Raw genomic sequence first — 26,239 nt, forward strand, 5'->3', positions numbered from 1 at the left:
AAGCCCGGGAAATTCAAATCCCGGGCTTCATTTGCAAGTGCGGTATGCCTACATTACCCTCCTAGTTCGAACTAGCGGGGTAGTGTAGACATACCCTCAGGTCCTTGCAGTGCCTGTGCAAGACCGAACCGATAAGCAAGGGGCCATTTGGGGGCTGGGGGCAGTCGCTCTAGGGAGCTGGAACCCCTGGATTTCGCTCTGCAGGCTGCGCCCCAAGCTCCCCTTTGCTCCCCTCATTTGCAGCATGGCCAAACGTTTTCGGCTGTGGTTCAAGAAAGCCCTGAAGATGGCCCCAGGGCCAGTGGGGAGCAGCTTCTCCGTCCCCGCGGGCGGGGAAGCTGGATCCCACCAGCTCGGGGCGACTCGCCCACCGGCCAGGCCCCCCCGGACCTGGCTCCAGAGGCGGCTGGACAGGCGGGACCCAGCCCAGCGGGGGAGCCGGGTAGGGTGGCTCCGGGGCCTCCTCTGTGGAGAGAAACACCTGCCCCGGGAGCCCAGCCCCCATTACCACCAGGGGGCATCGCCCTGCCCGGCCCCCGGGGACCGGCCAGTCTCCGGGAGCCCCCAGCCCGTCGCTCCCCGCACCAGCCCCTGCAGCTGTGGGTCCAGGTCCGTCAGCAGCAGCGCCTGGGCCTCCAGCTGCAGCCGGGCCACCTCGCGCAGCCGCTCAGACCCAGGTGAGGGGCCGTGAACACGCTGGGCCCAGGGGCTCACCCAGTACCCGGGGGGGGGGGGCGGGGAGGGGCAGCCCCAGTGTCTGCCCCGCAGCCAGGGCAATGGATGGGGGGGGGGGTGCTTGGCTCTCTTGTTCCTGGTGGGGGCTCTGCTGAGGGCGTTGGCAGATGTGAGGGTGGAAGGGGGATGGGTCCCTGCGAGGGGCGTGTGGGGCCCAACCTGCCCTGGGTCCCTGACATGGGGGCGCGTGACCCCTGCTGGCCGCTGGAGTCACCCTGGTCCCTTCCCTCCTGCACAGAGCCCCCCTGCGCCTCGGCGGAGCTCTTCCAGGAGCGGATGGACTCCCGGGTGGAGGAAGGGGCCATCTATGACATCGAAGAGCAGCTCCACACCCGGGACACGGTAGGAACCTTCTCCACACGGGGGGGACCCGAGATTGTCCGGCCCCTTCCCAGCACGTCCCCCCCTCCGGGAGGGGCTTGTCCCTGGGGATCCCCCTGGGGCCCCTTCTCCTGCATGACCTGGGCCCCCCAAGCTGGGGGCTCTTGTCATGCACCAGCTGGGCCCCCACAAGCCTGAGGCAGCAGTTGGGGGGGAGTGCGGGTGCTTGGACAACCGGCAGCTCCCACCTCCACTCCCGGGAGGCCTGAGCCCTGCAGCTGTCCGTGGGGGGCAGGCAGGCCCCAGGCTCACAGACTCTCTCTGGGGCGCAGAGCCCAGCCGCCCTGCAGCGGTTCCTTCTGGCCGTCACCCCCGCCTGCCTCGCCGCCCTCCAAAGGGGCGAGGACACCCTGGCGCCGCGCTGCTGCAAGGACACCATGATGGCCAGGATCGTTGTAAGCGAGTCGCGGCAGCCGGGAGGAGGGAAGGGGATACGTGGGGTGGACAGGGGTCTGCCTGGGCCATGGCGGCGCGTGGGGGTGCTGGAAACGGGATGGGTGGAGCCAGGAGGGCTGGAGGTGGACATGGGGAGGGTGGGTGGGGATGCTGGAGGAGGGAGGGACACAGAAATTGGGCAGGTCTGGGGTGCCGGACAGGAAGGGGGATTCGGGACAGGGAGGGGTCTCCCCGGGCCATGGGGGGCTGGAAGGGAGCCGAGCGGGCTGCTGGGGATGCGCCTGGGGAGCAGGGATGAGGAGGTTCAGAGGCTGGTCACCAGGGCAGGGAGGGGCAGGAGACGGCCTGGGGACAAGGATTGAGCTGGTCCCGGTTTGGGAGGGGGGTGCTGGGAGGGGCCCTGTGCCGGGCAGGGGGGCTACAGGGCAGCGGGAGGCAGTGGGGTTGGATCCTGCTGGGTGGGGGCGCTGGCCGCGTGAGCGTCTCTTGGGGGCCCCAGCCTCACACGCCCCTTTGTCTCCTTGGGTCTCCCAGGAGATCATGGAGGACTCGCCCCCCCCGCTGGTCTTGGCCGACTGCCTCAACGCCGCCTGCAGCCTCAGGTACCGACCCCCCCCCCCCGCCGACTCCCCCCCAGAGCAGATCCCCTGGCCAGGGAGTGGGAAAGTCTCTGTCTCCTGCTGCTGAATTAACAGTCTCTGCCCCTCTCTCCTGCCAGCACCTTGCAGCCTCCCCTGCGGGCCCAGCTCCTGAGCCCCCTGCTGACGGCGGCCGTGGGACAGTCAGTGTCTGGGGACTGGCAGCAGGAGCCCATCCACACTCAGGTACGTCCCTCCGGGCCCTGCTCCCAGGCTGGGATGGAGCTCCAGAGAGGAGTGGGGGGGGGGGGCAGAGGGCGGGAAGAAGTTGCAGGTTTGGATCCTTCCCTCCAGGGTTCCCGTTGCTCTCCCGGGGGGCCCGTCCCTTCCACGCCCAGCCTGGGCTCCTCCCTGCTCTGCGAGGCGGCTCAGACCCTGCTCTAGGCTGGACCCCGGAGCCAGCGGGTGGCCTGGATCCCCCAACTCCCCTCTGACCCAGGGCTCCCCCTTGTCTTGCAGCAGTTCATCCGGGCCCTTCCCTACGACCTCCAGGCCCTACTGGCGAGCCTCCTCGCCGAGTCCCCAGACACCGCCCGGCTGCAGCTCATAATGGAGGTGAGCCCCGTGGGGGGGACAGGGCCATTGTCCCTGCTTCCTCGGGGGGGGGGCCGAGAGAGGAGCAGTGTCAGTGGCTGGGGGGGGCACAGTCCGAGAGGAGCCCCAGGCTCTGCCCAGAACCGGCACCTCCCTACGGGTCCTGACCTGCCTCTTTCCCCCCCAGCACCTGAGCCCGTGGCTGGAGTCCCGCCTGCCCCAGGAGCGAGCCAGGGCCCTTGGCAGCACCACGGCCCTGCTGGGAGTCGCCACCACCCTCCCGGGGTTTGACGTAAGTGACCTCGGAGCCGGGGGGTCTGGGGCTGCAGGGCGCGGGGCTGGGAGCGTCCCCGGGAGGCAGAGGCAGGGCCGGGAATGGGCCGGGAATGGGCCGCGTTCTCCTTTCCCCGGGGAGGGGCGACCCTGGGCCCTTCAGGGGGGCTCTTGAGGGACTGGGCCTGGGGACTGGGGAGTGGCCGTCAGTGGATCCCCTTGTTCCACCCCCGGAGTGACCCTTCAGTCGGGGCCATTGCTCTGGGTTGTCTCCTCGCAAGGCCGGCCCCGCCCCGCCCCGCCCCGGGAGGTGTCTCTGTCCGTCCCCCGAGCTCAGACCCGCCTCGGCGGCCGTTTGCATGGGACGTGCAGCCCCAGGATGCTGAGGGACCCCCCCTCTTCTCTCCCCTCAGAACTCCGCCGACTGGCCGAGGATGGGTCACCACGTGGCCCAGCTGGGCCTTTTTATTTCGGACCCATCCGAAGACGTCAGCCGGCTGGCCCGGGAGGGGGTGCACAGCCTGTATCAACTCCTCCTGCACCACAGGGGTAAGGAACCCAGCCGGGACCTGGGCCCCAGGGACACCCTGAGGGTGCCGGCGGCGGGGGGAGGGGACCCAGCCCTTTTCCCCCAGACTGGCCCAAGGGGGGATGCGTCCCTCTGTGTTCCCCTTCTGCCCCCTGTGCTCCTCCATTTGCCCAGGGATGCCTGCAGGGACCCGTGGGAGGGGAAGGGCTCAGACCTGCCAGCAGAATGACCCTGTTGTGTCTCTTGCAGGCCTCAACATCCACCAGGCAGAGGACCTGTGGTGCAGACACTACTACAAAGAAAGATGGGTCCTGGCTCACAGCAACAGCGTGCGGGTGGGAGAGGTAAGGACGCGCTGCCAGGGCAGGGCAGGGCTCGGGGGTGGGGCTGGCTGGGGCCCTCGTGGGGGTAGGAGGGTCTTGGGGGCAGGAGGAAGCTGTGACCTGGGGCAGGGGTTGGGGTGCCGGGTGAGGAGAGCGTCTGGGTGCAGGGTCTGGAAGGGAGTTTGGGGGAGGAGGAAGCTGTTTTAGCCCCAGGAGTTGGGGCCGGGCTCTGGGCCGTCAGCTGAAACCTCCTGTGCTCTTGATTCCAGGTCTTTGGGCAGCTCTTTACACCAGAGCAGGAGAATTGCTTTTTGGACAAGGCTCTGCTCGCTGCCCGCTCCCCCCTGCGGCGCCCCAGCCAGGCCGGGCTGGTCCTGGCCCACGCCCTGCATGGGCAGGCCCATCAGCTCCTGGAATACATGGTGAGCAGCCGGAGCAGATCAGGAGAGTGGGGCAGGGCCAGGGTCTCCTTCCCATCCCCTCAGGGAGTCCCCCGCCCCTTTCCTCAGGCTGCCCCCACCCCACGTCCCTGCTGGCAGAATCCCTCCTGCCCCTGCGAGCGTCCCTGGGGGTGGGGGAGGCTCTGAACACAGAAACTGTCCTAGGAGGCGGGAGGGGGCCGAGGTGTCAGGAGCTCTGGGGGGGGGGGGATCAGGAGCTCACCCTGCGGGCCTGACGGGGGGTGACCAGAGAGCAGGGGGGAGGAGGGTGGAAATGCTGGGGGGCCAGTTCCCCTGAGTCCCCAGGGATGAATGTGATGGATTCTGCTTCCCTTGCAGCAGGAAGACACCCAGTGAGAGCAGCAAGAGCTGAGGAGCCAGCAGCTGCGTCCCCCTCCCCCCAACCCTCCCAATTGTATTGAATTGTATTTACATTCTCATTAAACAATGTTTCAAAAAACATTTGGATCAGGCTTGGTCAATAATTTGTAATGGGGGGGCCATTTTGGCAACTGATCAAGGGCCACATTTCTACCGAGGGCTTTGGGGTCTGGGACGGGGCGGTTGGGTGCAGAAGGGAGCTTAGGGGTGGAGCCTGGGTGCAGGGGGGGGGGGTATGATCTGGGGCGGTGGATAGGGGTGCAGGGTCCAGGAGGGGGTATGGGCGCAGGAGAGGACTCTGGCCTGGGGGAGGGGCTCTAGAGGGGTGCAGGGTCAGGGAGGGAGCTGTGACCTGGGTGAAGGGGGAGCAGAAGGTTTGGGGGAGGGGGTGCGGGTGCCAGAGAGGAGTCTGGCCTGGGGGAGGGGTGTCAGTGGGGTGCAGGGTCAGGGAGGGAGCTGTGACCTGGGTGAAGGGGGAGCAGAGGGTTTGGGGGAGGGGGTGCGGGTGCCAGAGAGGAGTCTGGCCTGGGGGAGGGGTGTCGGGGGGTGCAGGGTCAGGGAGGGAGCTGTGATCTGAGGGAATGGGGGACGCAGGTTCAGGTGGGACAGGGACAGGCAGTCGGGGAGGGGACGTGGGCGCCAGGGGCAGGCTCTGGCTGCGGAGGTGCCTACCTAGGCAGCTGCGTATGGGGGAGCCCGACTGTCACCTGAGGGGATGGGGGAGCTCAATTTTCAACTGTGGGGAATGGAGGAAATACTGTGGAGTGGAGGGAGCGAGATGGGGGGGGCTGAATTGTTCCCGGAGGGGAGATCTCCCTGGCTTGGGGGGGGGGGCGTTTCCAGCAAAGCCCTCACAAAAGAGGGGGACAGATGGGGGGGAGGGAGAGGACGGGGCTGGGCAGGGCAGGGCAGGTGGAAATGGGGAGGGGCAGGAGAAGGGAAGGGGGAGGAGATGGAGGAGAGCAGGGGATAGGAGTGGGGGCGGGGATGAGGAGCAGGACAGAGGCAGGGCAGTGGTGGTGATGGCTGGCGGCTTTGCCAGAATAGCTGTGCCGGGGGGGGGGCTTTTGCCACACACCCAAGCCAAGCCAGCTGTGGCGGCAAAGCCTTGTGATGTAACCTAAGCCCTTGGCAAGGTCGGGATCAACCTGCTCTGACAATTTCTCGGACCGGCGGGATGAGAAACAAGGATCGTGCAGGGAGATGGGGATGACTAGGAAGCGAATCCAGGTGTGGGGGGAATATCCTGAGTTGGAGGGTCAGTCGATACCCCCGCCTGCCACTGTCTGCCGGGGCTCTGCCCGCAAGATGGAACCAACAGCTGAGTTTGCTTTTCTGCCCCGTCGTGGGCACAAAAGGCCCAGAGCAGCCTCCTGCTATCTTGGAGGCAAGGGGCCAAAGTTCAGGAAGCAGGTGCCAGGCTGGGCTGGAATCCGCGAGCTCCGCTTTTGCTTTGCCCTTCCTGGAAGCTGGGCTGCAGGTGAGTGGCGGTTTCATCTCTGCTCTTGGGGTGTTTCTTGTGGGTTCCGAGTGTGGATCTGAGAGGGGCTGCGCAGGGGCAGTGTCATGAACGTGCTGTAAGCGTTACAGCCCCTTCTGCGCAGGCTGGCTCCAGCCTCCCGTCTGTCTCCAAGCCCTGGGGGAGAGGCGGGAGGCCAGCAGCATGGCCTAGTGGAGGGGGCACGGGTTTGGGTGTAAGAACTCCCGGGTTCTAATCTAATGCCACCTAGTGACTAAGGCACAGTGTTGTGTGCTAGACCCCTTGCTCCTCAATTCTGCGCTCACTCTCACGCTGGTGACCTTGGAGAGGCCTTTCAGGTCTCCCTTTCCCTGTCCATCAAAGGCAGGCAAGTGGGATGTAATGCCCTGGAGGAAGTGCTTTGGGACGTGTCGCACTAGTGTGCCTGGCTCACAAGCGTGTCAGCACAGCTGTGTAAAAGCGTGACGAGGGCTTTGAGATCGATGCCGAAGGCTTGTGAGGCTGTGGCTGGCCAAGTGACAGGGAAATGAAAGGTCGGAGTTTGGTCGGTTAGATTTTATGGTAATACACTGAGACAAAGCACTTTGGGCGTATATACGATAATGTCTTTCCAAGTGCGTTAGTTCAAGGCGTGTCCTAGGAGCCAAGAGGTGAGACAAACATGCTTGGTCCTGTCTCGGTGCAGGGGTGGACTAGATCAGTGCTTCTCGACCAGTGGTACGAGTCCCCTTAAAGGTACTCAAGAGATGTCTGGGGGACACGTCAACACAACTGAAATTTGGCGAAAACTGAATTTTTGTTTTCAGTTTGACAGCGCTTTATTCTTTTTGTACCTTTTACACCCAAAAATGCCATCGCCCGCCCGGCTACGATTCAGTTGTTTAAACAAATGTGTTGCAACGGTTCAAAAAAATTGTGTGTGTCTGAAAACTGTAGGTACTGGGGGGTACTTACAAATTTTTTTTAAAGGGGGTACATTATAAAAAAAGTTTGCGAAACACTGGACCTATCATGGTCCCTTCCACTCGGACTTTTCTATGATTCTGTGACAGGGCTGGGCGATAATTTTCAGAAGGGGGCCACTTAATGGATTTTGGTATGGGGTCATAGGCCGGCTCCACCCACAGAAGGGGCGGAGCCTGAGGCAGAAGGGGCAGTGTTGTGGACTAGCCCACCCTCAGAGTTCTCCGCGGCTGAGGCTTTCAATTAAAAGCACAGAAAAGAGCTCACAGCTTTGCCACTACTGGCAGCTGTCCAGCGTGGCTACAGCTTTTTAAAGGGCTCGTGGCTCCCGCCCCTGCCGTAACCATGAGCCGTGAATCATTTAAAATCGGATCCTGCTGCCTGAGTCCCCACTTAGAATTCGGCGGCATGGGCAGCAGGATCTAAACACAAAGTGGCCAGATCACAGTGTTAGGTGGGTTGCATCTTACCCAGCCCTGTTCTCTGAGCTGGTTTCGAAACCTCCGTGTCCTCCTTATGGTCTGACAGCTGCAGATTTACTGCCTGTCTCTCCTCTCATGGCACAGCCTAGCCGCAGCTAATGGACTAACTCAGGTTAGCATCACCTGCCCTGTCTTGGTGACTCTTCACAGCTGAACGGCCTGTAAGGCATCGTGCTGGTCTTCTGATCTCTTGGTGACTCCTCTGCGTTCTGTTTATTTCTTTCTCCCTAGCTGGCCGATCGAGTCAAACCTTGTCAGTGCGTGAAGGCCCCAGGAATTACGAGTGCGATGGTCTCCCATGCCCAAGGTAATCGGCTGGCTAGTAATGGATGGACTGCTTGGTTATCAGGTTAGGCTGCACAAGCCAGGTCTATGGGACCCCATGGCCAGCTGGCACCTGGTTCACAGGGAGGCAGCTGTACTAATCTGAAAATGGCTGGAAGACACCACCATCATTAGGCTCCAGAGTCAACAGCACTTGCTCCTCTTGGAGCTACTTGTCCGTGGCAGGCAGCACAGTTTAGCAGCTCATTGGGACGTCTCCTTTTTAGTTGTGAGATCTGGGCACTTTAGAATGGCTGTAGCAATTGAAAGCAAAGGCGCACAGCTATAGGCATGGGGGTTTCCAGCTTTATTCACCTAGGTGGCTGATTCCAGGAAGCAAGGGTGTGTGTGTGTGGGGGAAGGGGGGAGTCCTGTACAGAGGGTTCCTTGGCCCCTCTGCTTCCATGGCTGTGCAACTGCCACCAGGTGGATTAGAACCTGGGACTTTTGGAGCTTAGGGAAGGAGCTGCTATAGCTTGAGTTATAAGTCAGTTGCCTCTCAGCATAGGCTGAAGAGCTCCCTTGTAATAATTGCTTGCTGGACGTGGTCTCAGTGCCACTCCATAGGATAGTGACCCACATCAGGTGTGTGGGTTACAGCTGCAGGCCTGCTCCCAGCATGCGGATCTGCTCTCTGGGCGGCGTCTATAACTCTGTGGCTGCAGCCCTGCTCCCAGGACTGGATCTGCTCTCTGCCCATAGGTGTGCGCAGCACATTTCATTAGGGTGTGCACCCAAAGAATGTTTTTAAATGTACTCTTTGACCCCCATTAGCCACACCCCCTGACTCCCATTAGCCACGCCCTCTGACCCCCATTAGCCACGCCCCCTATCCCCCATTAACCACGCCTCTGGAGGTAACACTTTCAGGGCAATATGGACACATGACCAGAAATAAAAGGTGTCATGTGACCTCCCCCCCCCCAAGGACTTTTCCCACCATCCACTTACCAATAGGGATTAGTTTGGCCCTCACCAAACCCCCCCTCGTGCAACGATCCTGCAATTGCATTAACCCAATGTGTGTGACATTAACTCGGGGGGTGGGGAGGCTGGGGGAAGTGTTCCCTCTAAGAGTTTCCTCCCATGAGCACAATACATTTTGTGTTGTGCACCAGTACTGAGTGTGGCTTGTTTGGATGTGTCAGTGTGGCACCCAAGTTATTCATAAATATCTTATGAACCACTTACCTTTCCCCTCTGCTGCCCTGTCTCCTTCCCTTCCTCCATCAGCTCCCCTGGTGCCTGCTGCCCCCCCAACCCCTCACCCACCTCTGCTGTCCTGACTCCTGCCCTTCTCACTGCCCTCGGCCTTCCCGAGACCTGCCCCCTCCAGCAGCCTTTCTCTCCCCCCCGTGCCCACTCCTCCAGTAGCCCCACTCTGACCATGTGAGCTACCCCTCCTCATCCCCTCTTCTAACACCTCCCTCTACACACCTGTCCTGCCTCTCTCCTCTGGTGCTGGTCCCTCCCCTGCAGGTGTCTGCCCTTCTGCTTCACCCCCCGGACTCCCTGGCACCTGCACCTTCCCTTACCCTTGCACCCTCTTGGTGCCTCCCCCTTCCCTCACTGCCCCTACCCACTTTGCCCACTCCCTCACCACCCTCTGCCCCCGTTCCCCTCATGCCCCTGTGCCTTTACACGTGCCTTGCTCCATCTCCGCCTTCCTCATGCCCACCCCTTCTTTCAAGCCTTTTCCCAGCACCTCCTCTTCTCCCCTCTAGCCCCCAAAGCCCTTCCCCTCTCCTCTCCTAGCATCATCCTGTCCCCCCCCCCCCACTGACACCTCCCCTCCTGCCCTTTTCCTCATTGTCTCCACTTGGCCCCCTGGCATTTGTCTCTCTCCTACACCCTGACCCTTGGTGCCTTCCCCTTTCATCTCCTGACCTGCCACAAACCCCCACCCCGCAGACTCAGGTTCCCAAAGTTCCGGCAGTCCCCATCACTTGGTGCCTGCACTGGGTCTGACTCGTAGGGTTGCCAGGTAGACCCTCCCCCAAAAAAACGGACACACTTGATCCTGGGCAGGGGAGAGGGAGGAAGAGGGACTGGCTGGGGGCGGGGGCAGGAACTGGCTGGAAGGAAGAGGGGATGGGAAGCAGCTCTGGGGGGGAGGGGCCAGATCCTGACCTTGGCCCCCCCTTCTCCCTCCCCGAGGCCAGTCATGCTGCCCCTGACCCCCCCTTCCTCCCTGAGGCCAGTCGCACTGCCCCCGATCCTGACCCCGGCCTCCCCTTCTCCCTCCCCGAGGCCAGTCATGCTGCCTCTGACCCCCTTCCTCCCTGAGGCCAGTCGCACTGCCCCCGATCCTGACCCCGGCCTCCCCTTCTCCCTCCCCGAGGCCAGCCCTGCTCCCCAGCTCAGTGCGGGCCCCTGCTCTCTCCTTAGCTCAGTCCCACTCTGCCGACCCTGGCTCCCTCCTGGCTCCCTGCTCTGCCAGTCAGGCTGAACTGGGACTTTAGCCTCTCCCCGTTGTTCCTGGGGACTGTCAGTCTCAGGATTTTGATCTCTCATTTCCCCTGCCTTTCACTGAGTTTCAGTAAGGAGCTAGCAGCAATAATGCCTCTACTTTTTCCCCCACTCCTGTGCGGAATACATTTTGTTATGTGCACCAAGGCATGCACGGATGTGCACTGTTACGTCACGTGGAGTTTCACAGCATGGGAAGAAATCAGTGGAAATACAGAGAGCTTGAGTAGTTGCAAGTGTCCATTTTATTGCATAGCACGGAGCTAGCTAGAAAAAACCCAAACCAGCTGGGCTGACCCCCAGTGACCTAACGCAGTTACTATAACAACAAGATCTATGTCTACACCCAGTACACCACATGCACCACCACTAGAAACACATGCTACCGGCTAGCAAACTGGGCAGCATTTGAATGTCTCCTGGCTGGCCGCCCAAGAGCTCAGCTTGCAGGGAACACTGGCTAACCGTCCCCTTCCACCTGGAGAAGGGAGAGACAGGAAAGCAGCAACAGAGCATCTGCCTGGGGGAAGCCCGAATCCCATGCAGGAGTGGAGCCCTGTTCCTTGTTCCAGGCCCTTGCTAGAGTCCCCTCCCGTAGCTGCAGCTATGGCCGGCAGTTTTAATAGCGGACTTACGCTGGCCCTGCAACCCGAGCGACTCTGTCAGTGGGTGCTTATCACTCCATCACCTCGAGCTGTTTAAGCAGCTTGTTTAACCAAGGAGGGAGGGAAAGGGAAACCTTTGGCCATTTGAGGGTTGCGTGCCAATGGAGGGAAAGGGGATGGATAAAAAGGGGCTGAGCACACGGTGCTGCCTCTTTTTAAACCCAGGCCCAAAGATGTCCTGGAATTCTGGGCCACTGGCCTGAAGGAGATGGTCAAACTGCCTGGCAGCTGGACTTTTGGAGTCTTGTTATTCCTGGGCTCCTGGTAGCGATGGCTCCCATTCCAGGGGATTCCTGCCAGGTAGTTTACCTCAGACAGCAGCTTTTATTCCCCCGTGTCACTTCTCCCGGTATCTGAGACTTTGGTCATGGGGATCAAGCATTTAACATGATTCCAAGAGGAACCGGATGGTTCATCTAGCGAGCCAGGCTCACCGATATTTGAGTAGTTAATAAAAATCCCTAGTTGCTGTGTGTAGGTCTAAAAAGGGAAGGTTAGTATCATTAGTCTTATTTTACAGACAGGGAATAACCTCTCCAACCTGTGGGAGAGGCAGGCATAGAACCCAGGTTTCCTGATACCACAGTCAGGGCTTTGTTACCAGGCTACATCCTGTACTAGAAAGGATGGGCCTGAAGCATGGGCCTGGTGTAAGGCCTGAGGCCTGAACCAAAGTAAGCAAGAGTTAGCTGAAGAGAAACAGGCAGGTCGTGTCAAAAGCAGACGGTTGCCTGAAAGTCTTGGGACTTAACCCTAACTGTCTTGCCTGGAAAGGTTGAAACCATAGACAAAAGGTCCTAGAAAGTCTCCAGGAATGCTAGAGAAGCAGGAAGCGAGTTGACAGGAGGCCAGGAAAGAAAATGGAAACAGAATTTGGGGTTTTGAATTGGAAGCAGTGATGTGCCTGTTGTTGTGTGATCATGCCTGGAAGATGTGAATTAAGCCAGGAACCTGGGCAAGCAGAATCCAGCGACTTTCTTGGCTAGGGAAAGATTAAATCTTGGAACAAGAGAGATGTGAGTAGAACAGGGAATTTTTAGTCAGATGCTACTAGGTTATTTTCTTTATTTTTTTAGTTTGTTGGACTTCTTTTTGCTAAGCACATGTAACTATCCCCCTTTACCCTGGAACTCTTCAAACTGAATCCCAGGGAAGCGATTTTCTGTGTTTTAATCTTTCTTTTTTCAGTTTCTTTGTAACACCTAGCAACCAAGTAGATACGCTGGAGGGCAGTAGATATGCTGGAGGGCAGGGATAGGGTCCAGAGTGACCTAGACAGATTAGAGGATTGGGCCAAAAGAAATCTGATGAGGTTCAACAAGGACAAGTGCAGAGTCCTGCACTTGGGATGGAAGAATCCCGAGCATAGTTACAGGCTGGGGACCGACTGGCTAAGTAGCAGTTCAGCAGAAAAGGACCTGGGGGTTACAGTGGATGAGAAGCTGGATATGAGTCAACAGTGTGACCTTGTAGCCAAGAAACCTAATGGCATATTAGGGGGCATTAGGAGGAGCATTGCCAGCAGATCCAGAGAAGTGATTATTCCCCTTCATTCGGCTCTGGTGAGGCCACATCTGGCGTATTGTGTCCAGTTCTGGGGCCCCCACTATAGAAAGGATGTGGACGCATTGGAGAGGGTCCAGCGGAGGGCGACCAAAATGATTAGGGGGCTGGAGCGCATGGCCTATGAGGAGAGACTGAGGGATTTGGGTTTGTTTAGTCTGCAGAAGAGAAGAGCGAGGGGGGATTTGATAGCAGCCTTCAACTTCCTGAAGGGAGGTTCCAAAGAGGATGGAGAGAGGCTGTTCACAGTAGTGACGGATGGCAGAACAAGGAGAAATGGTCTCAAGTTACAATGGGGAAGGTCTAGGTTGGATATTAGGAAAAACTATTTCACTAGGAGGGTAGGGAAACACTGAGATGGGTTCCCTAGGGAGGTGGTGGAATCTGCATCCCTAGAGGTTTTTAAGTCTTGGCTTGACAAAGCCCTGGATGGGTTGATTTAGTTGGGATAGGTCCTGCCTTGGGCAGGGGCTGGACTTGATGACTCCTGAGGTCTCTTCCAGCTCTATGGTTCTATGATTCTAAGTAATGTTTCACCAAGTGTATTTGTTTTGTTAATAGACATCACATTTTTAAAACCATGATCTGATTCCTGCATCCTAGAGGGCGGAAGGTTCTGTATGCACGTGCCTAAGACAGCAAGCCATACTTCTAGGAGAAATTACAGGTTTTCAAGCTCTCTCTGGAGGGAGTGTCAAGGACAAGGAAGGTACCCCACAGGAGGGAATTCTGAAATGCGCCTGTCTGGTTCTCAAAGGGGTTTGTGCATTTGGATGATGGCAGCAACACCAACACAAGCCTCCAGTGGCAGGGTATTTTAAAGTCTCTTGTGGGCCCCCACCTTCTGCACTTGGAGTGCCAGAGTGGGAAACAGCCTTGACATGACCCCTCTCTAATTTATCAACATCCATCTGGAATTCTGGTCACCAGAGCTGGGCACAGAACTCCAGCAGCAGAAGTTCAAGTGCCGAATAAAGAGGCTAAGTCGGTTCCCCACTCTGGCACTTGGAGTGCAGAAGGTGTGGGCCCAAAAGAGACCTTAAAATACCGTGTCTCTATGGGCTTCTGCTTCAAAACTCCCCAAGGTCACAGATTCCCTGAGCTTAGGAGGGTTGCTGCCTCTACCCAAGTGGAAAAAAACTTTTTCTTCTTGAACGCAGGAAGAAGTCACTTGGGAACGTATTCCAGAAGGGTACCCCAAACTCTTTTACACAAGAGCCAAAAGAAATCTGATGAGGTTCAACAAGGACAAGTGCGGAGTCCTGCACTTGGGACAGAAGAATCCCCAGCACTGTTACAGGCCTGGGACCAACCAGCTAAGTAGCAGTTCTGCAGAAAAGGACCTGGGGGTTACAGTGGATGAGAAGCTGGATATGAGTCAACAGTGTGCCCTTGTAGCCAAGAAGGCTAATGGCATATTAGGTTGCATTAGGAGGAGCATTGCCAGCAGATCCAGAGATGTCATTATTCCCTTTTATTTAGCACTTGGAAAGAAAAAAAGAAAAATGAAAACAAACTGTAATTTCTGATAGCTGTCCTCTTAGTCTTAGGCAGGTATACACAGACCTCCTATTACTTTCCAGGATACAAAATCAGATCATAGCCTTAAAATAGGTGATTATATTAAGAAAACAAAAAGGTATTCATTTGTAAAGCTGACTTGGCTGCTAGGAGTTATAGCGCAACTGAGAAAAGAACAGATTAAAACACAGACAATTGCATCCCTGGGATTCAGTTTAAAGTTATAGTGGGGAGAGGAGGGGATATGGATTTAGCACAGAGGAGTTTAACCAAACAACAAAACAAAAAAATAACCTGATCGCATCTAAATAAACATTCTCTATCTACTCAAGTATCCACACTTCCAAGGTCCAGTCCAATTCTAGGCCCAGGTATTCTTTTTTTTAGGCATGATGTCCCTGCCCAGTTCAATTCATCCCCCCCCTCATCCCCTTCCGCAGCTCCAGGATTAAACTCACAAAGAAAAACAGCAGACAGATTCCCTTTTAATGCAGATCTGAACTCTTTCTTCTCACTGGTGCTCCTGGCTCCCTGCCAACACTTTCTAGCTAGCTAGGTTTAACCCTTTAGTCACTGAATACTGGGATGTTCAGAAAAGAACAGTGGGCCTCCCATCCATCACAGAAGCGAGACAGCCTCTTTACTCCTGCTCAAGCGTTTCCTGTTTATACATCCCAGAATTACAATAGCTTTTTAAGCCCCAACGCCACAATGGGAGCTCATGTTCTGCTGATTACCCACCATGACCTCTAAATCTCTTTTCCCCGCCCTGCAAGTCTGGCCCACAGAACCATGGGAAGTGGCATAGGCTAGCCTGGGCCAGGGCAAAGGAACACGTGGGCCTTTCTCTTCTCCATCTCTCCCTCTGCATTGCACAGCAGGGCGCAGGAGTGCCAGGGGGCTCTGTGGACGCTGTTTGGCTTAATGCCAGCGAAAGCAGGGTCTACAGGAGTACTTACGGGCTCCTAGTGTTAAGAGCTGTGATGTGGTTGCCTCAGCAGCGTGGCTCAGTGCTTCTGTTCTTGGAGCTCTGGTGTTATCAGTGGTCAGTGCAGGTAACGCAGCCTGCTCCTGCTGCAGATCTCGCTGTTATGCACAAAGACCGACCACAGACACCGTCTGGTGACAGAGGCACTTGGCCAGGTTTATAGCCGTGTAGTCACAGATCTAGTGCCCTGGATTTGCGGTTACACGTGCACCAACTCATGAGTGCCCCAGGACGAGGAGCAATTCAGTCAGTAAGTCTCTGTTGTCCCTTCGGCCATGCAAAGGGGGTAAGGCCAGGCACCCCAATATTTATAGCCTAAAATAAACTTGTCTGGTTTCGGACATTTGTTTGCTCCCTCCCCTTGTACCTAGTACCTTGAACCGAAAAATATTAGCGGAGACACTGTTGAGCATCCACTGAGGATGCGCTCGGTGAGGCTAATCTTCGTGTTTTACCTCATCCCCGTTGCAGGGTTCCAGACCAAGGAGGATATCTACTGCCTCGCTTTAGCGAAGGCCCTGTACACTGTGCCCACGCCAGTGACTGCTGGGTTTTATGCACCATGGGGACATTGCAAAAACCTGCTCTTACACAAAATCAAGGGTGAGTACTGCCCCGGGGAACGTAAGACGGGGAAGGAACCTTGTGGGGATGGGGATTAGTGGATGACAACCATCTCCAAAGAGCCAGAGCCACCCGTACTCATTTGCCGATTATGCAATCGCATAGGGGACCTGAAAATTTGGAGCAGCACTGGGTTTTCATGTCCACTCCACCCACCTGCCTCTTCCTATCCATGGTCTGTGGCTCTGCTTCCTCCAGCAGCAGAAGTTCTAGAAGATCTAGTTAATTTACAAGTGACAAAGTCTGCTCGAGCTACTGGCAGAACATCGACGACATGGTAATGAAGCCATTTAACAGGCATTTGCCAACCTCTGCTAAATGTTTGCTGAATTTACTGTGAGAGTCGACAGGACCTTAGTTTAAAATGTGTTTGTTTATTAGTGTGTGGATGAGGATTATAAAATCACATCGCTAAAAATTCAACATCCATCTGGGCTGCTGTTGGGCAGATGGGCACCAGTTTAATAGTACGGCGTAGGATCCCATCAATCCTAAGGATGGCTTTGCCAAGAGCTACCCATTCTTGATTGCTTCCCAGAAGGGAGGGATTGTGAAGCTGGAAGACCCTTCAGGAGGAGAGATTTAAGGCACTGCCAGGTACCTAACATATCTTCCTCTTTTATCTCAGAGAACATGGAAAACGAATCGAAGAAGAAAGACCAGGAGGAATTTCAGCGGACGCAGAAGATGCAGCGTGACAACACTGGCCGGGATCTACTCAAGCTCCTGTTACTCATGATCTTCTACCGGCCGGTCCTGACGGAGCAGCAGAAGTGGAGAAGGAACGTGAAACACGTCTTCATCCATTTCAGCGCCTGGGAGTACGCGGGCTGCGACCAGCTCTGGGCAGGCCTCATTACCACACTATGCGACGGCATCGAAAGCCACTTTGGTCTCCTACCCATGAGCATTTACAGGACCATAGACAGGAAATGTAGCATCATCGAAAGACCAGGGGATCAGGAATGGGTTAGCAAGAAGTTCCTCTTCCTCCCGCTGTGGGTGGCTGTGATCCTTTTGATCATGGTAGCTATTGGGGTGGGTGGTCTCCTCCTAGTGTTTGGGATCCCCATCGGGGATGCCTCGGGAGACGCCATAGCTGTCGTGGAAGGCATTGGGGTGACGGCTGTCAGCGTCTCTGCAGCAGCTGCCATACGGCTCACTATCACAGTGGTACGAAACATTATCGTCACCCAGAAGAGCCAGCTGGAGAGACAGATGAACCAGACGGCTCTCAGCGCACAGCTGGGCTTCATGAGCTGCGTGAAAAGCGAAGTCAGGACAATCACTGGGTTCCTGCAGTACATGGAGATCTTCCAGCGGCGGAAGCTGCGGGTGGTGCTGGAGATCACCCACTTGGATACATGCAGCCCTGACAAGGTGGTGGGCGTCCTTGATGCCATGAACATCCTCCTCTCAGACGATGACGCCCCTTTCATCTCCATCCTGGCTGTTGACTCCAGCATCATTGTCGACTGCGTGGAAAGCTCCAAGTATATGAGAGGTATGGCCAACAACGGCTACGAGTTCTTAAACCGCATCGTCACCCTGCCCTTCTCTGTCCCTCGGATGGACTGCGACACCAAGCGGAGGCTGATCAGGAATATCATCGCGCGCAAGGAGCAGCTAGAGGCAGAGGTCGGCTTCCGGCAGGATGGCAAGATGGAAGCCAGCTCTGACTTCCTCAACATCTCTCGCTACCATTCGGCCAACCACGATGCCCAGAATCCAGTTGCAGAGGACAGCCAGATACCTCTCATGGTTGGAACCCCAGCGCTGGGAACCGGCAGCTGCGGGAAAGGTATCCGAGCCAAAGACCTCATTCAAGATGCTTTCGACTACCTCCTGGATGACGCCTTGAAGGAATTCATGACAGACAACGTGGTGCAGATGCGGCGCATCGTGAACACCGTCACCATCACCATCAGGCTGCTGGCGAGTAACATACCCAAGGATGAAGTGTGTCCGAAGAAGGTGGTGGAATGGGTGCTCCTTGCCAACCAGTGGCCGTGCCGTCTGAGCTGGCTCTTGCAGTGCATCGAGGATGAGGAGCAGAGGAGTCGAATGGGCAGCTGCCATGGAAGCCCGCTCCGCCCCGACATGTCTCTGTGGGAGGTCTACGAGAAGTACATGGAAGAGCTGGACATGCTGAAAGGCCAGATGGAAAAGCTGCTGGAACTGGACCAGGATCCCGAGCTGTTCCACACTTTCCTGTGCGGCAGGTTTCGGGTGGAGGAGGCCCTCTTCTACCTCCCCTTCACGGTCAATTTGGACCCATCCCTGAAAAGACAGATGGAGCTGCAACGTGGCAGCCACAGACTGAAACGGACAAAGAAATTCGACAAGCTCAGCGCCTGCACTCTGCTGGGTATGACGGTGGAGGATGTCTGCCGAGAGGTGGGTCACCCTTGGGTTTCCTTCCTTCGAGCAGGGCCAGCTGTCGATAGAATGTCCATGCCTCTTCATCGCAAGAAGCATGTCATTCATGTGACAGCAGCTGCCCACAGATGACGGCTACAGGCAGAGCCATCTTTGCAAATCGTGGGGCCCTGAATAATTGAGGGCCCTTCTGCAGGATTGCCTGGGCCTTTTCCCCTCATGCAGCTTCTGCTGGAGGTCTGGTCATTCCTTCTACCTCCCTACCCCAAGCAGGGCTCAGGAACTAGAGCAGAGTTGCAGATCCTCTCTGTTTGCTAGCTTGCTGCTGCTGCTGATTTGAACCCCGTAGCAGATTTGAACCTAGGCCCTCTAGGAGTGTGTCTAAACTACATGGCTCCGTCGACGGAGCCATGTAGATGAGGCTGATCGGCAGAGGGAAATGAAGCCGCGATTTAAATAATCGTGGCTTCATTTAAATTTAAATGGCTGCCGCGCTCTGCCGACCAGCTGATGATCAGCTGTTTGTCGGCAGATCGGGGCAGTCTGGACGCTTCCCCGTCGACGTGAAAGCCCTTTGTCGACCTCCCCGGTAAACCTCATCCCACGAGGCATCAGGGGGAGGTCGACAAAGGGCTTTCATGTCGACGGGAGCGTCCACACTGCCCCGATCTGCCGACAAACAGCTGATCATCAGCTGGTCGGCAGAGCGCGGCAGCCATTTAAATTTAAATGAAGCCGCGATTATTTAAATCGCGGCTTCATTTCCCTCTGCCAATCAGCCTCATCTACATGGCTCCATCGACGGAGCCATGTAGTTTAGACACACCCCTAGAGGCCTCGACAGCTGGAGCCATGAAGGCAGCTGGCTCCCAGCTTAGGATGTAGAGCTCCCTTGTTCTTATCTCTGGCTGTAAGAGGTCCAATTGCCACACGAAGGGACAGTGAACCACACACACTAGGTGTGTGGATTACACTGCCAGCTGAGAGGAGCACGTGGGGGAGGGCGAAGGGAAAAGCCCTGCAGCAGACAGGACAGAGCGTCCCCAGAGACGAACCGGCAGAGGCATATCCTCAGACATACAAGAACACATGGCTGCTGCATTGGGGAACTCAAAAATTTGGTGCCCAAATTTTCCGGTGCCCTATGCAGCTACATATTTCCCATGGGCCTAGGGACAGCCCTGACTACGGGCCCCAGAGCTGAGAGAAAACTGTCCCACATAACTGGTGCATAACTGGAGGGAGAGGAGCGAGAACTAGTGGGGGTAGGATGTTGAGGGGAACAGGCGGTGTGGGATGGGGGCTTTCGGGGAAGGCACAGTGTGGGTTTGAGGCCTCAGGAGTAGGGGGGGCACATGAGGGGGAATGGGCAGAGTGAGGATGAGGGGGAAAGGGTGATGTAGGGGGCAAGGCCACAGTCCGGGCTCTGCTAGTTCCCCCACTTTCTGCTGCTCCTGACTCTTGGTTTGCACAAAACATTTCTTCTTGGAACAACTCGGTTCCTTGCAGCTCTTTCCTCCAACCCCGAAGCCATTGGCTGGCTCTCCCCGGGTTCATCCTTTACGCTCTGAAGTGACTGGTCGGTTTTAAGACTGGGAGACCCGTAGCTGTCTGTTATGCACTCCAGAGAGAAGAGAGGCAAAAACATAAATACTCTTGCTGGAGGCCTGCAGCGTAATACCCCTTATCCAGAATAACACACAAGAACCCTGAGGCTATGTCTACACTGCTAGCTTTTGCCTGCAGAGAGCATGCTAATGAGTGCCAAGAAGTTTCTAATGAGTGCTTCATTAGCATACTCTCTGCCTGCAAAGGCCTGCAGTGTAGATATAGCCTTAGGTCGAGAGGCCCAACTCCACCCCCGTCAGGCTGACTGCATGCTTCCCTCCAGCCTACAAGCAGGGTCAGGAAACCTTCCCTCTTCATTTCAACACACCCCTCCAGTGGTCCCTGCATTGCTAGCTTTTGCCTGCAGAGAGCATGCTATTTCCCCTGCCGTGCCAACTTGCTCAGCGGTGCCCTTAGCAGAATCCAAGCACACGGCAGTGGGGTGTGCAGGGTACCATACCTGGCCCCATAGCCGGCCGGCCCGCCTTGTTTGCTAGAATCTGAGCAAGCCCAGACAGGTTCCTCTCGGGAGCTATAGCGGACCCTTCCTAAAAACGTGTTTGGCGACATGTTCAGTATATGCACGGCACTAACGGGTGCTCCCACTTCTCTTCCAGACGGACACAATCGGCTTGAAGGAGGAAAACGTCCCGCTGTACAAACAGAGGCTCAGGGACCATAATCTCAACGGGCGCGCGCTGGTCTACAGTGACAACACTGAAATCAAAGAGGCCCTGCACATGAGTCTTGGCGAATGGACCCTCTTTAGCATCCATTTCCTTGGAGTGTTTCCCCCGGCGAATTTGGCCTCTTCTGTGGTGTCCCCCGTCCCGTTCCACATCAGGCCAGAGGCTCTGAAGAACATGGTTGCCTTAAGAGAGACTGTGGCGAGAGGGAGCAAGCTCTCTCTGAACAGCTCCAGGGAAGATCTTTGGGAAAAGAGATAACTCTGAATCCTGAACACAGAGGTGAAAGTGCCCTGGTGCGCAGCTCCAGCAAGAACTGCAAAGACCTGGGCTGCAACAGGACAGTACCTGTGAGAAACTGTAAAGTTACTTTCACGGCCGCCTGTACAAAACCAGAAGCAAGATCGGGGCTTTCGCCCACAGTGTACCTCCCTGCGACTCCAGTGACATCGCACGGATGAATCATAGAATCCTAGAGTTGGAAAAGACCTCAGGAGTCATCAAGTCCAGCCCTCTGCCCAAGGCAGGACCAACCCCAACTCAATCATCCCAGCCAGGGCTTTGTCAAACCGAGACTTAAACACCTCTAGGGATGGAGATTCCACCCCCTCCCTAGGGAACCCAGCCCAGTGCTTCACCACCCTCCTAGGGAAATAGTTTTTCTTAATATCCAACCTAGACCTCCCCCGCTGTAACCTGAGACCACTGTTCCGTGTTCTGCCATCCCTCACTACTGAGAACAGCCTCTCTCCATCCTCTTTGGAACCTCCCTTCAGGAAGTTGAAGGCTGCTCTCAAATCCCCCCTCACTCTTTGCTTCTGCAGGCTAAACAAACCCAAATCCCCCAGTTTCTCCTCATAGGTCATGTGCTCCATACCCCGAATCATTTTGGTCAAGCTCCCCTGGACCCCCTCCAATGCGTCCCCATCCTTCCTGTAGTTGGGGGCCCAGAACTGGACACAATACTCCAGATGTGGCCTCACCAGAGCCGAATAAAGGGGAATAATCACTTCTCTGGATCTGCAGGCAATGCTCCTCCTAAAGCCCCCTAATATGCCATTAGCCTTCTTGGCTACAAGGCCACCCTGTTGACTCATCTCCGGCTTCTCATCCACTGTAATCCCCAGGTCCTTTTCTGCTGAACTGCTGCTTAGCCAGTCGGTCCCCAGCCTGTAACAATGCTTGAAGCAATCAGATGACAAGAGAAGAATTAAAGATCCGGGGGGGGGGGGGAGGAGGGGGGGACTGTACTGGGTCTGAGGGATTTGGGGACATTCATGTCAACGGGGCTGGTGACAGACGTTGTCGGGCCCTGGGTAATGTATGGGAGGGGGTCGGCTCAAGACCCCCTCAAAGGGGCAAGTCTCTAGACCCCCTCAAAGGGGCAAAGCTAAAGGTAGGAGGGGCAAGGCGAGGGCCAATCAGGCCTTAGCGCCACCCACCTTGCACCAGACAGAGCTCTAGGATTGATTTCATTTGCCCGGGTCTCTGGCAGTGGCGGCTGCCATAATAGTCGATACAGTGACCCAGAGGCCTGGACCCTTTTAAATCATCAGCTCCCGAGACAACTGCCCCCTTTGCCTCTCCCCCTCCCCATCCGTGGCCCCTGTCTGTGGGGCTTCAGACCCTGGTGGTCAAAGTATTTTGGTCTGGTTAGTACAGCAGGGGACAGGGAGTTGGGACATACGGGTCCTATTCCTAGCGCTGCCACTGGCTTGCTGTGTTTTTGAACAAGCTGCTCCTCCTTTTTGGGACTCAGTTGCCTCTGTAGTAAGTTGCGGGTTGGTAACATAAAATCAGCAGGCCCGAATAAAGGCCGGTAACATAAAAACAGCAACAGACCTGAAATCTAGGAAGCAAGACTTTGGCTCAGTGGAACCGCAGGCAGGAAAGAGAAATAGTATAAGCCAGATCAACCATAAAGGTCCAGGCACAGGTACCAAGCACATTTATAGAATCCTAGGGCTGGAAGAGACCTCAGGAGTCAACAAAAAATCCTCAATAAAAAAAAAATTGTTTGGTGTTCCTCGGTCTTAAAAAGTTTAAGAAACACTCGTCTAGACAGTACTGGGTCCTGCCATGAGGGCAGGGGACTGGACTCGACCTCTCGAGGTCCCTTCCTGCCAGCTACATGTGGCAATGAAACGGTAACTCGAACTAAGTCCTTAGTTCGAATTAACTGTTACATCTCATTCTATAGCCGCGCGGCAGTTACTTCGGGCTAGTGGAATTTCAAAATGGCGACCGGACGGGAACATGCAAATAAAGCCTGGGCTATTTAAATCCCGGGCTTCATTTGCAACTCCGGTTGCCTGCTTTGCCTACCTAGCTCAAATTAACGAGCTAATGTAGACATACCCTTATTGACTAATTGAGTAGTCGATGGAAATTCCACCAACTACTGGATTAGCTGATTAAGCGCAATTTAACATCCCTCGGTTGAGCTACCACATATGTTTTAGAAAGACATCCAATCTTTATGGCTTGTGTGTAGTTCAACGCATTAAATTCCAAGCAGGTTGCTGAAGTTTCTGTTTTTCATCATGATTGGCAATTTGACCAGCCTTATACAGTAATGGATCTTTACCATTCCTCTGATTTCTTTTGTTCCCGATATATTTAAACATTTCCTAATTATCCTTTATGTTACTGGTTATAGATTTTTTCCCCCAATTTTAGCTTCTCCTATCAACTGTTTGCTTTTTCATAACTCGCATCCTCCCTTTTTTCCCATTTGCTTTATATTTTTTTCTTGTGGTGTTTATGACAAAAACTAAAACATAGGACATAAACTTTGAGTCCTATTTATAGTACTTTAGGTTGGTTTAATGGAAAAATGGGTTGATACAGAGTAAATTGGAGTTCAAAATAACCCTTTCTCGGGCAATTTTTCTCTCGAAAGCCTCACCTTTTTCAGCCTCCTTCCACTAACTTCTGATTTTAAATGTCTGGATTGTTAGACATGTGCTCAGGAAACCTTACCTGTCACTAAACATAGATTTTGTTTGTGTTAATTATAGATATGAATGGAGCTAGTTAATCCCTGTTGCAAGATTCCAGTGGAGCCAAAGAAAGTAAAGAAGTAACTAATTTGGGTCAATCTTTCTACTTGACAGTCCCTAGGAATCTACCGTTTCAACATTTCCTGGGAACAGAAACACAAGTTAGAACAGTGATAGAAATGTAGCCGTGTTAGTCTGGTGTAGCTGAAACGAAATCCAGGACTATGTAGCACTTTAAAGACTAACAAGATGGTTTATTAGATGATGAGCTTTCGTGGGCCAGACCCACTTCCTCAGATCAAATAGTGGATCTGAGGAAGTGGGTCTGGCCCACGAAAGCTCATCATCTAATAAATCATCTTGTTAGTCTTTAAAGTGCTACACAGTCCTGTATTTTGTTACAAGTTAAAACACTCATTAATTTTGGCTTCATTCAGCTTTCCCTTGGAACAAATTAAAAACATAGTTGATAAGTGGCAAAGTTGGTGCATGGGAGTGAAGGACACGTTAGCTCATTATGCCTACACAGGGGGATGTCACACTGGTCTGACCAGTTCCAAGGACAGTTGGGCTGCCATAGAAAGGGATGCAGAGCTGCTCTTCAGGAGCTCCATGGATTAGACCTATACTGCTGTTGAAGGAATTGGGGCTCTCAAATAAAAGAAGTCCCTTGCCTTAGAATCATAGAATCCCAGGGCTGGAAGAGACCTCAGGAGTCATCGAGTGCAGCCCCCTGCCCAAAAGCAGGACCAATCCCAACTCAATCATCCCAACCAGGTCTGTGTCAAACCAGGACTTAAAAACCTCTAGGGATGGAGATTCCACCATCTCCCTAGTTAGCCCATTCCAGTGCTTCCCCATTCTCTTAGGGAAAGAGTTTTTCCTAATATCCAACCTACACCTCCCCCACTGCACCTTGAGACCATCACTCCTCGTTCTGCCATCGTCACCACTGTGAACAGCCTCTCTCCATCCTCTTTGGAACCTCCCTTCAGATAGTTAAAGGCTGCTATCAAATCCCCCGTCATTCTTCTGCAGACTAAACAAGCCCAACTCCCTCAGCCTCTCCTAAGTCATGTGCTCCAGCCTCCTAATAATTTTTGTTGCCCTCCACTGGACCCTCTCCAATGCGTCCACATCCTTCCTGTAGTGGGGGGCCCAGAACTGGACACAATACTCCAGACGTGGCCTCACCACATCCCAATAAAGGGGAATAATCACTTCCCTAGATCTGCTGGCAATGTTCCTCCTAATGCACCCTAATATGCCATTAGCCCTCTTAGCTACAAGGGTACCCTGTGGACTCATATCCAGCTTCTCATCCACTGTAACCCCCAGGTCCTTTTCTGCAGAACTGCTACTTAGCCAGTCGGTCCCAGCCTATAACAATTCTTGGGATTCTTCCATTCAAGTGCAGGACTCTGCACTTGTCCTTGTTGAACCTCATCAGATTTCTTTTGGCCCAATCCTCCAATATATCTAGGTTACTCTGCACCATATACCCTACCTCCAATGTATCTACGTTCCCCCCTAGCTTAGTGACATAGGCAAACTTGCTGAGGGTGCAATCCATCCCCTCATCCAGTCATTAATAAAGATGTTGAACAAAACCGACCGTAGAACCGGTCTTTGAGGTCCTCTGCTTGAAACTGACCGCCAGTCCGACATCGAGCTGTTGATCACTACCCATTGAGCCCAACAGTCTAGCCCGATTTCTATCCATCTTACAGTCCATTAATCCAATCCATACTTCCTTAACTTGCTGGCAAGAATAAGTCCAGGTATATCACATCCACTGAATTCCCCATGTCCACAGAGCCAGTTACCTCGTCATAGAAAGCAATCAGGTTCGTCAAGCATGACTTGCCCTTGGTGAATCCATGCTGACTGCTCCTGATCCCTTTCCTTATTCTAAGTGCTTCAAAATGGATTCCTTGAGGATCCCCTCCCTGATTTTTCCGGGGAGTGAGGTGAGGCTGACCGGTCTGTAGTTCTGTGGATTGTCCTAAGGAACATCTTGGTACCATTTACCTCCCACAAATAAAGTACATACCGACCTATGTTCAGGACCAGGTCAAAGTTGACAGCATAACAGATAGTAAGTTGACAGTATGAAGACTAGGAAGTAAGCCCCCTTCTGCAAGGTAAGGGACGGTAACCAGGTAACAGGGGGTAGCAACCTGATACATCAGGAATGTATAAAAGTTCACCTCAAATGGTGTTCACCAGCTGACTGTGTGGGGGCACTGGATGGTGCTCAGTGGGTGTTAGGACATTGCCACGGCTTCCATAAAGTGTAGCGGCGCAGCGCTGAGTCTGTTCGCTGGCAACTATTATTGCATGTTGTTACGCAAAAAATCTGCTTGGGCGATTTCGAATCTTATCTGGTTTGTGGTCTCTGGGGACTCTGGGCACGGAGACCACATCCAGCGATAGTGACTCGGCTCTGCAACTTTAGCGAAGAGCCAGGTGGCTTGTACCTGATGCAGTAGAGAAGGCTCCAGACTTACAAACCAGGTAACAGAACTTTTGCGTTCTCCTCCAGCAGCAGGCGCTCCGACACAGCTGGACTGAGTACAACACCTGCAAATAACCCAGTTAGTTAATGCAAGCATAAAGAGAGGCAGCCTGGCCAGATGCAACCATTCATTAACTTCCAGGCCAGAGAGGGCCATTGTGATCTTCAGTCTAGCCTGGCATCCTATGAGGTGCACACAGGCCCTTCTCTTCCACTTGTTTAAACAGAGGCACCCTGGGGCACCTTAAAGACTAACACGTGTATTTGGGCATCCGCTTCCAGGGGTAAAAAACACTTGGACCTGCTTTTCCTCCGCAACAGCTGATGCCCAAATAAA

General features: G+C 54.9%; 1 protein-coding gene across 1 annotated transcript; it reads left to right on the top strand.

The window, feature by feature from the left end:
• Positions 1–976: 976 nt before the first annotated feature.
• LOC142823346 (maestro heat-like repeat-containing protein family member 7) lies at positions 977–24,667 on the top strand. The gene is made up of 7 exons (XM_075914282.1): positions 977–1,077; positions 1,389–1,511; positions 2,047–2,114; positions 2,231–2,336; positions 2,610–2,705; positions 2,872–2,976; positions 24,659–24,667. Exons 1-7 carry the CDS (start codon positions 1,012–1,014, stop codon positions 24,665–24,667), a joined length of 573 nt encoding a protein of 190 aa, XP_075770397.1. The 5' UTR covers positions 977–1,011.
• Positions 24,668–26,239: the final 1,572 nt, after the last annotated feature.

The sequence above is a fragment of the Pelodiscus sinensis genome, chromosome 33, assembly GCF_049634645.1.
Source record: "Pelodiscus sinensis isolate JC-2024 chromosome 33, ASM4963464v1, whole genome shotgun sequence".
NCBI classification, from domain to species: domain Eukaryota; kingdom Metazoa; phylum Chordata; order Testudines; family Trionychidae; genus Pelodiscus; species Pelodiscus sinensis.

Bases quoted from the DNA above. Each gene is read 5' to 3' on its own strand.
- LOC142823346 (XM_075914282.1), top strand. From the start codon at position 1,012: ATGGACTCCCGGGTGGAGGAAGGGGCCATCTATGACATCGAAGAGCAG. The intron at 1,078-1,388 runs GTAGGAACCTTC...TCTGGGGCGCAG, and splicing joins AGCTCCACACCCGGGACACG to AGCCCAGCCGCCCTGCAGCG. The intron at 2,337-2,609 runs GTACGTCCCTCC...CTTGTCTTGCAG, and splicing joins AGGAGCCCATCCACACTCAG to CAGTTCATCCGGGCCCTTCC.